The sequence below is a fragment of the Solea senegalensis genome, linkage group LG2 (genome assembly GCF_019176455.1).
Source record: "Solea senegalensis isolate Sse05_10M linkage group LG2, IFAPA_SoseM_1, whole genome shotgun sequence".
NCBI lineage: Eukaryota > Metazoa > Chordata > Actinopteri > Pleuronectiformes > Soleidae > Solea > Solea senegalensis.
This window is the reverse complement of record NC_058022.1, coordinates 30,274,095-30,284,854: the sequence shown is the minus strand read 5'-3', so window position 1 is coordinate 30,284,854 and position 10,760 is coordinate 30,274,095. Positions and strand designations below refer to the sequence as shown.

Below are 10,760 nucleotides of genomic sequence, written 5' to 3'. Positions count from 1 at the left end.
TAAACATGCACTTGTTTGTCCGAGGGCACAGGTCCATATTAGTGTCCATGTTTGTGTAATGTGTTTGTAATTGTAAATCTGTTCCCTCCAGCTGCTGAGTTGGCAAGTGGACAATGTCTGTCATGATGCAACAGACAGTTAATCCTCTCCTTGTGTAAACACTTGACTGGTATTAACATGACATGCAGATGGGATAGAGAGCTTGGAATTTGGCAGGATCGTGTCATAACAAGGAATGTCTGTGGAGACAATGTGGTGTCAGCATTTGGGTGATTATTGCTGGGCTTAATGTTTGGGGAAAGCCATCTCTGTGAGGACTGGTGAGGTGAGAGATTGACTTGTACACTTGAGCACCAGTCAAAGCGTGATGATGTCATGCTGCCCTCATGTGTACGTAGAGGAGGTTTTAACCGAAATGTTTCTCATTCACTCTAAATGGGGCTGCATTTATTGTTGACCTGCTTCCATTAGTTTAAGCACTTACGCTCACACTCGACACTATCCAGACAAAGGTCTCAGACAAGGCCAGTTTCGCCGTAAGCATGAACAACACAGCACGCTGCATTGTGGAGAAAGTGGTGCAAAATATCCTGGCTGCAATGAATTGCTTGATCAGCAATGGGAGAACAGCCTTGTCCGAGAGCTTCATCTGGATGTTGTTTTTGTTAGATTAAGTGCACCAAACAAATGGATAAAACACCACATTGCCATTGCTTTGTTAACATGAGCAACACTTGCTACAGACACTGCTCTAGTAACTTCTGAGAGCCACCTCCAAGCCCGGGTGTCAGGCCTGCCCACCACTAAGCGTTAACACAGCATGTACACAGTGCACAGTCATAACCTTGTGACTAATCTGGTGGTGATCCAAGAGTGCATGACTAAATGCACATTCAGTTGTCTGAAAGAGCACTTGTTCAATGACATTGATTTCAGAATGCATTCAGGGTCAGTGAATAGATTAATTCCAAGACAAAGGAATGACTATCAGAATGTATTACTGAAGATTATAGACATCATAGTGTCTGTAGCAAGTGGAAAATAGTAAATAAACTTTTGAAATAATATATATTTCACATTTTAATGTTTTTTTTTCCTTCTGCCTCTTTTTTTTTATCTCCATAGCTGAACCTCATCATTCCAAGGGTCCATCCATGTGGGTCACTCAGCTCTGAAGTCTACTTCGGGAGAGTATGAAGACAAGCTGTGTTACACCACCCTGCAGCCCAACAAGATATTACATAACGTGGATCCCCTGCTAATAACCATGACAACCCTAAAGCTGTGACTAGCACTGTGAGGCCTTTACCCCTTCTGCGCACCCGATCTGGACCCTTCTCCTTTTTTGAAAATCCCTTTCCCCAGCAAACAAAACATAGTTACTTGCCTGTCCCAGATTTTCTCTTTAATAATTACAAATTCTTATTCTTTATAATTCCTTTTCTTTGGCATCATGCAAGGTGCCACCTCCATTCTACTTATTTTTCCCTCCCTCATATTTGTCTCCCTCATTCCTAATGTGGTCAATGGGGACTGCTGGCTCATTGAGGGCGACAAAGGATATGTGTGGCTGGCAATCTGCAGTCAGAACCAGCCACCTTATGAGACTATCCCCCAACACATCAACAACACAGTCCATGACTTAAGACTTAATGAGAACAAACTTAAAGCTGTGCTCTTTAGTTCCATGTATCGCTTCACCAATCTGACTGACCTCAACCTCACCAAAAACGAAATCAGCTACATTGAGGATGGAGCCTTTGCAGGCCAAGCCAACTTACAGGTGAGAGGGAAATGGACAAAGCTTTGAGTTTAAGACAACATGCATTACACCTGAAGATCACATGTATATGTATATATATGTTTACATTGAAAATTATGTACACCAGCGACCTTTAGCATTTACAATGGTTTCTGCAATCCAAATTCAAAACATTTGACAATGTTGGCCTCCACTTTCAGAAGGTTTCTAAAACACGAGCAACAGACGAAAACACCTAACCTTAACAGTTTGCAGTCCACAAATGAAAACTTATAATGAAAGAATTAATATACTGAACACACTGTTATCAGTGAAGCCAGTATATTAGTACATGACTTAAAGCTTCCTCTTCTTCTGTGTTTATCTCAGGTTTTACAGCTGGGCTACAACAAGTTGACAAACTTAACTGAGGGTATGATGAGAGGGCTTGGCCGCCTGCAATGCCTCTTTCTCCAGCACAACCTCATTGAGGTAATTGCCAGCAATGCATTCTGGGAGTGCCCTAGCCTGAGTAGCATTGACCTGTCATCCAACAAACTTGCCCGCATCGATCCATCCACATTTACTGTTTTAATGCGGCTAATGGTGTGTGAACTTGCAGCCAATCCATTTCATTGTGGATGTGATCTCTTGAGCTTTTTAAGCTGGTTGGAATCCTTCAACAATGTCACACACACCTATGACCGCCTCCAGTGTGAGACACCACGGGAAATGTTTGGCTTTCCTTTATTGAGTCCCATTGCTTCTGGCCACGCTGGTCGTAATGCCAAAAACGTTTTGTACCATCGCTGCCGAAATGGAGTGATGATTCCAGGAATGACATCTCTCCCACCAGATCTGGATGGACCTTCTGGGATGGGACCAGAGATGTTTGGTGTTGCCGGACCGTACAACCAGCCCACCACCTCTTCATCATCCACTGCACCCCTCGTCCCAAGCATCAAGCTCCATCGTGTCTCGTTGTCATCAGCCTCTCTACTAGTGCAGATTCCAAATCCCTTCAGTAAAATGTATATTCTAACACAATACAACGACACATTTGTGTCAGATGTCATGACTTTGAAGAACAAGAAAGAGATGGTCACCCTCAGCAAACTCAAACCACACAATAACTACACCTTTTGTGTTGGATCTATTCGCAACTCTCAACGATACAACCACACCTGCGTCCAATTTTCCACTCGTGCTCAAATTCCAGACAACAGCCTCCCTACACCCTCGACTACTACTCACTACATAATGACTATTGTGGGCTGTCTTTTTGGAATGCTTATCATTTTAGGCCTTGTCTACTATTGTCTGAGAAAGAAACGCATGCATGATGAGAAGAAAAAGTCCATTTGTGTCAAGAAAACAATCCTAGAGATGCGCTATGGACCTGAGGTAGCAGCAGCAGTGGCAAATGATCCATCAGCAGTCCATAAGCTTCAGGAGCAGTCCAGAGAACATCACCAGTATCAGCACCATCATGGAAGCAAACTTCCCTTGTCAACATCCTCCAGCTTGGGAATGCTCCACTCAGCCAACACCAGCTCCTCCAGACTTTCCTCGATCCCACAAGTGGAAAAGATGGCCACTGCCTTTTCAGAGGCCAGAGCTACAAGTAAAGGAAACTATATGGATGTCAGAACTGTAGGGATAGGAGATGGTGGGCATGGAGTAATGAGGGGGGGTGACTTGAGGGATGATGATGGAACTGATATTGGGGATGACTCAGATGATGATGGCCATGGATCTGCATCAGAGATATCCACCATTGCCATGGAGGTAGACAAGGTCAATCAAATCATTAACAATTGCATCGATGCACTGAAGTTAGATGCAGCAGCAGTTGCTGCTTCTGGGGCGTCAAGTGACCATACCTCCTCCAATCCCACCTCCCCTCCCCCTAATAGTGCGTCCTCCCTTACTCGAGGCCTAATCGCTCTCAACCAAGGGGGAGAGACTTGTCAAATTATTGCTCCAAATAAAATACCACCTCCACCTCCCCTCCCTGCCTTGAATGCCCCTCTCTCTGAGCGCCCAGGAATCAGTGGTGGCGGCTTTGTTGTCACTCCCCCTTACAGGCCCCCTCCACCAGCCACTGCTGTACGTCCCATTCAGCGTCAAATGAGTGCAGATGCAGCTGTGGTTATTGTAAATGCGGTCAAAAAACAGTGCAGCACCACCTCTTGTGGTTCTATGGATCGGGACAGGGAACGTGGAGGCGCTAGGGTCTATAGCCTGGATGTTCCTGAGCCAAGGAGCCCAGATGCCTGTAATCAACAACAGCAGCAGTACCCAGACAGGGCCAGTCCCTTGGGCTGTGGAGAGCCTCTAGAGAGGCTGCCTTTGGTGGAAAGTAGGAGCTGTGGTGGAGGGGGTGGTGGTGGATGCGACAGTGGTGGTGTTGGTGGCCAACATCAGGACAGCCAGAAGTCACACCACTTTCATCAACAGCAAATATTGCAGCAGCAGCAACAGCTGCAACAGCAACAGCAGCAGCAGCAGCAGCAGTGTGAAGTACAGCAGGACTACCACTGCTCGGAGCACCGCCACTCTGTCCCAGCTCTCTACTATGAAGGCTCCCACAAGGGCTCCCCAGCCCAAAGGGTTTCATTCCTAAAGCCCCTGACCCGCTCACGCAGGGATGCAGCATCTTACTCCCAGCTTTCGCCTGCCCGTCACCATTCCAGTTACTCTGGCTATTCCTCCAGCCCAGAGTACTCCTCAGAGAGCTCACTGCGGATCTGGGAGCGCTTTCGTCCATACCGGAAAGGCCAGCGTGATGAGGCCTGTTATGTGACGGCCGGTAATGCCCTTCGAAAAAAGGTGCAATTCGCCAAAGGCGAGGACTTGCATGACATCCTTGATTATTGGAAGGGTGTCTCAGCGCAGCAGAAGCTATGACTGTAGGATCAAATTAAGCATTGTGGGATAAAGAGTTTGGATACTTCTTTTCTTGGTGGCCCTGTGAGCCAGCCAGAGAAACCATATGAAATTAATGGGGAGGAAAAATGTACAAAGTAAATTTGCCTCTGGGTGTTCTTGGCATGCTAGGTGTATAGAATATTGTGCTGAGAGCAAGGACTGTGAAACTGTGCCTGGGATTTGCGAGTAATTATCGTGTATTATTTTATATTTCACTGTGGCCCAATTTCGTAGTCATTCTCATTTAGTTTCTGTGTGTTTTATTTATAGAACATTTCAAATGTCTAATTATTGCTGTTTAAGTGATCACATTTTGTGATTTATGGACAATCTTTGTCAGTGCCATGTTGTCATCTATTTACAGAAGGTCAATGTTGATATCCTTCACAGGTTGTGGGATTCTTATTTTGTATGGGTGATCTGTCAATCTGCAGTGTTCTTGGATGTGATTGGACATGAAGGTAGACTATGATGGGGCGGGAAATGTGTTTTATTATACTGATCGGTCAACAAATTTGTCAAATACAGGCCCTGTCTCTCTTCAATGAGATCTATAATGCAGCTGAAATTTCAATAGCATCCGTCACACAGGAAGAAAATCAATTGGAACCTTGGCCTCAGAATAGTGGTGTGATTGCACCCTTATGTGTTCACATCTTCCCAACTTGGGTGGTTCACTGAGTGATGTCAAGAATGTTCCACTGGCTGCTTAAATAATGGCTTAATATGAAGGGGTGGCAAAACAATGTTCAGTTTATTAAGGAAATTATATGCCACTTACCCGACAGTAGGGACATGGACAAAGTGGCAGATTACGTTGTGATTCTCTTACAGTGAGGAATGTGGGATGTGACCCATTTGTGACCAGTAGAAATTGAAAGTCAGAGGGCATATGAAGGAAAAAAAGGAGCTAAGAAAATGAGTCATACAAATAACGTAATTTTCTGCAGCCACTGTGAATGTAAGTAAATTACAAGCACGTTATGGGCAAGACTTTTTACATCATCCAATGTGAGCAGCACAGTACATTGCAAATCCTCTAACATTAAAAAAAACTAAGAGAGAGAGGCACAGAGGGAAAGGACACTTCTAATTACTGCCAACTCGTCTGTTTTTGTTCTGGAAATTAATATTCTTGTTGTCTGTTGAGAACTTAATTAGCCAACTTGTGACAGGCATGTTTGCTTGCACTTTACGCCTCATGATTGTGTGTGGTACACAGTGGTCAGTGTAAGTGGGTGTTGGCATGCCTTGTCATATTTTACTGTATATGCCCAAACTGATTTAAATTGATAGTTGTCAGTATCTTGCCCGGTGGCTGGTTGTCTGAGTCTAAACAATACTAGATTATTTATGGCATGGACAAATGTAAAAAAAAAAAAATATCACCAATGTTCAATGTATTTTCCAAACATATAGTACATCACATGAGAAAAATGCTCAGATTCATATCGTAGTGCCTCTTGCTAACACAACCATGGTCTAATCTGCATTCATGTAGAGTATTATCCATCCTCATCTATCTAAATCTACTTGTGACCTAAAATGATAACTTCATTGCCTGGCGTTCTGCTAAAAGGGCAGCCTGTTTACCCAAAGTGCTGTGTAGCTGTTAAAATTATGCATCATCGGCTAACATACACAATCTGAGACATCATACCCTAAAAATGTGAAAACATAATCCATACGCCTCACTTTTTCACTGATTATATTCAAAGAAAACATATTATAATGACAAGTTTGATTTCACGAATGTTTTGATTATTTTTTTTTTTAGTTTGACCCATACTAGATTCATTGCTAAACACAACAGTCCCTTGTTATTAAATGATAGAAATAAGTCATTTTATTGTAGACGGGACTTGGGTCTAAACTGAGAAAGGGTGGTGTGCATTGGTATGTGCACATTGATCTGTGTATGTCTTCCACTCTTTTTTCTTTTTTTTAATGAAACATCTATAGCACTGTCGCTTCCCCACAATCAGAGTCAAGAGGTCATGTCCCTCGGAGTGTTCGTGATCGACGGCTGTTCACACAGATGTAAAATCAAGGGCCTCAGTGTATTTTTTTGGCGTTACGTGTCTTTCTTTTTAAAATGAAGCACCATACGATGACCATGTGATTTTTTTTTCTCCCTGTCTCCCACCGATCTCCTGTTATCTGAGATAACAAAGTTTAAAGAGGAACTTGCTACTGTGATCGACTCAGACTCTCAACAAATCAGAGGAGAGGGTTTTCTCTCTGTTACACTGTAAGAGTACTTAATCCCACAGAAAGGAACTTGGTGTGTTTGACTCCTCAGATCCTCAACTGCCATAACTAAGTTCACAAAAATGGACACTCAGCAACGTCAGAAATGTTTGTTTTATTTTCACCAAGCTGGAAAATATATAATGTGACAGAAAATGATGTTAATCAAAGTTTTAATGGATTGTATTTAGGTTCTTTTGCATTTAAATTTACACATTAACCATACTAATGCATTTCAGAAGGTATAGATTGAAGGTGTAGAAGGAGACAGATGCTAGTTCAAGTGCTCTTCTGCTCAAATTTAACTCTTTGGTGAGACAATGGTGAGCTAAAAGTGCCAATTGTTTGAATAATAATTATTATATAAGCGGTTGTTGAAATGGGAGGTGATATTGTGTTGGTCATGATTAATAATTGCTTTAAATCATAATCACTAGTCATGCAAAATGGCTTTTATGATTATGTTATTATTATGAACTAAAACATTACTGATTCCTAATGTATGAATCTACAGGAGTACATGTTTCGATTAACAGAGCTCAAGTAATTAACCTGCTGATTTTTGCTGTGTTTCCACCGTGTGGAACGGATCAGTTTGATACAGTATGGTGCATATTTGTTTGTGTTTCCATTAGGAATAGTACCAAGATAACCAGCCCCTACCATTCCCCTTCTCTTGGGGTATCAGAGTAAAATGGCGTGGTTAGTTCAGGGTGGAGCTAGACTGGATCCACCCATGACAGTCAGCTGATTGAGCGACTGATTGCTATCAGTGTAAATCTCCCATGGAAGTTGAGACAAATGCCTGCAGTCTATTCTCATACAAAGCTTGATGTGTTGTTGAGACAAACGGCCACAAACCAATCAGGAAAAAAAAACGAGCCGCTGGATGTCGTCCATTGTAGTTTGTTGCGTTCAATGTCGTTGTTTTTTATTGTCACACTGTTACGATGTCACGCTTGCGTATCTTGCTGACGTGGCCATCCAAGCACTACCTACTAAGTAAAGGTACTGTTCTCAGTTGACATGCAAGCCTGACCCAGGGCTTTACCATTCCAAACCATACCGTGCTGTACCAAACCAAACCTTATCATGGTGGAAACATGGCATTAACGTGCTGCTCTTTAATGCTTTTTGTAGAATTCACACTTTTTCATATTCAAAACCTGGACAAACGCAACTCTATTTTCTTAAGTAATGAATCGAGGCTCACAATGGGGGTGCGGATTTATGTCTAATCAGTGTATAAATTAATTAAAGAAGTGATTAATGTTTCCATTAAAAAAAGAAGAAGACCACACTCAGCCTTTTTGTGACTCCCATTTATTCCATGAATGTGGGACATCACTTTAAGGAGTGAGAGAATCTTAGTCATTCTTTTGCTTGATAACACATTGTTAGATTTAAAATGAATTCATCCACTGTACATTACCAGCTGTGACGGCAGATACACTCTGTATAACAAACAAGTCATTTTTTTTACTATGTTGTATATATCAATGATCTCATTTTTTTCCCCTCCTTCTAAGCTCTCACCAGCAATTACTTACTGCAAGAGAGGATGGCGAAATGGAACATGGCAATGTGAGTCAGGATGAATCAGGATGAATCACGGTCTGACTAAAGTGAACTAAAATAAAAACGTAATGGGCAAAGTGTCCAGAGCTAGTAGCGCAAAGACGGGGCTATTGGCTTAATACAGGCAGACATCTGGTATAATAACTGTGGAAGCATGACTGTGCTGAAACATGCGACAGTTGAACATAACTGTGCGACCAGTTCATTGAAAGATATTTGATTTTCAAAGCACTGAGGAGTGAAACTTCAGCTCCACTCAGTGACAGCCAGGTATTAGCACCACTGCATATCCTGTCACTTGGTTTCCGTTGTCCCTTTATATCATTTTATTAACTCCATTAGTTTACCGCATGGGAGAATAACCTGCATGGATAATGTGCTGAATTTGATTTGAGCAGATTACAACTGTAATGTGTCCTTGTGAAGGGCTCATGTGTTCAAAATGAAATGCATACCATTTTAATTGCGCTCTAATGTGAATCTGTATTTGTCTTGGGAGTGACGAGACAAATGAAACTTATCTACTCCAACTCTGTAATTTAAGAGACAGCTTCGATGGGCCGAGCACTGCCAATGATTCCGTTCCAACTGCCAAACGCTCTGCAAGAAGCAGCAGAAAGAGGGCTCCTAAACTGCGTTAATAGTCTTGTTTGTTTACTTTTGCCTCCGCAGTTTATGTTGTTTGCTGACAACTGAAACTCATCAGAATGTTGCAGACTACGTTTATCCCTATTATATTCACACGTCCTATTGGACAACTCTGCTGGCGAATGAATTCATAAATAAATAAATAAAGAGATAAAGCTACTCTAAGCTCAAAACTATGCATGCAGTCTGCGTGGGGCTTTAAATTTCTTTGTCAGCCATTTGGGCTGGAAAATGAATTTAAGGTGGAAAAACCACTGGTGATTCTAAATAAATAATAAGGTTTTCTGAGCAGAAAAGCATTTGAGAATCTGTTGTCAGCCAAAATGGGCTAAGATTTGCAGTTCCAGCTTTTCATGACGACACACACAAACACAGAGACAAACATCATTTTCTTTATTAACACGCACACATTATGCATTGGTTGAAACTGTTTGTCTCCAAAGATGGATAAAGGACTTAAAAATGTGAAATATCTGTGAATTTTGTACACAAGTATATAAAAGAAAAAAAATACTAAAGTAAAAAAAAAAGAAGGAAAAAAAGCTTCTATTGATGTTTTATACTCAGCCTGAAATCTTGATATGTCTGCGTGTTCCTTTATTTTCAGTTGGACTTTTGTCTTTGTTTTTTTTATTTTGGGTTTTTCTCGGGAGAGGGTTATAGGGGGGCATTGGTACATAAAAGGGGTCGACTTTTAATACGAGCAATGATATATGATATAAAGGTTTAAGAGAAATGGAGAAAGCTTAACATAATGTATTACATAAAAGAAAAGTTGTTATATTTGCATGATTCCCTGTATTTTTTGGAGAGACAAAAAAGATATCGTTGTGTACAATGAGTGGACGTATAATGAAAACAAAAACTATGGGGGCTGAAAACGACATTTTCAAGTACATTTGATTTTTGGGTTTTAGACATATTTGCCATTTTGTATCTGTAACTTTATATTTACTTCCCTACCAAGTGTTTTTTTTAAATTATTATTTTGTTGATTGGATTATGTACAGACACTGCAGTTACTTTTGTTGCTCCAGGCCGGTGGAGTTTGCAATGCAAAGAGGAGGTGTCTCAAAATGGTGCCTGTTTACATCCATGAAAACTCCACTTTATTGTTCTCCACGACAAAGACTATTGTTTGTTGATTCATTCACTGGCTTGAATGGGAACCTGTCACAGTTAGTGGTTATATTTAGTCACAATTCCTCCCCCTTAATAGAGAAAACTTTATTTTTTTATTATTCTAAAGACATAAACGATATGCACTGTGTTTCAAGAAAAATGTGCTGAAATAATGCACACTTGCACATTTCATTGCACATCGTGTAATGGACTTAATCTAATCCCAATCCATCATTTACAAGTCGGTGGCAGATCAATGCAGCATCAGCAGCTAGTCCATCTGCCTGTTAGATATTTGGTGATTTCCATTCTTTGTCATCTGCTCTCGGAGGATGCTGTTGTTGTTATCAGTCAGCTCATTTAAAACAGTCTTATCATCCGTTTGTTTATTACACCGCCTGCTGCTTAGTAGCTTTTCATGCCAGAGAATAAAATGTATCTTGACTTGATTAGAAATAAAAAGATTGCTGTGCTACAAAGAAGCTAAAAC

The 10,760-nt window shown here is 41.3% G+C and overlaps 1 protein-coding gene across 1 annotated transcript; it reads left to right on the top strand.

Moving 5' to 3' along the window:
* Window positions 1-1,152: 1,152 nt before the first annotated feature.
* On the top strand, window positions 1,153-9,931 carry LOC122783662 (protein phosphatase 1 regulatory subunit 29). The gene is made up of 2 exons (XM_044048452.1): window positions 1,153-1,783; window positions 2,132-9,931. The coding sequence occupies exons 1-2, from the start codon at window positions 1,454-1,456 to the stop codon at window positions 4,649-4,651; spliced, it is 2,850 nt and encodes a 949-aa protein (XP_043904387.1). The 5' UTR covers window positions 1,153-1,453; the 3' UTR covers window positions 4,652-9,931.
* The last annotated feature ends 829 nt before the right edge of the window (window positions 9,932-10,760 follow it).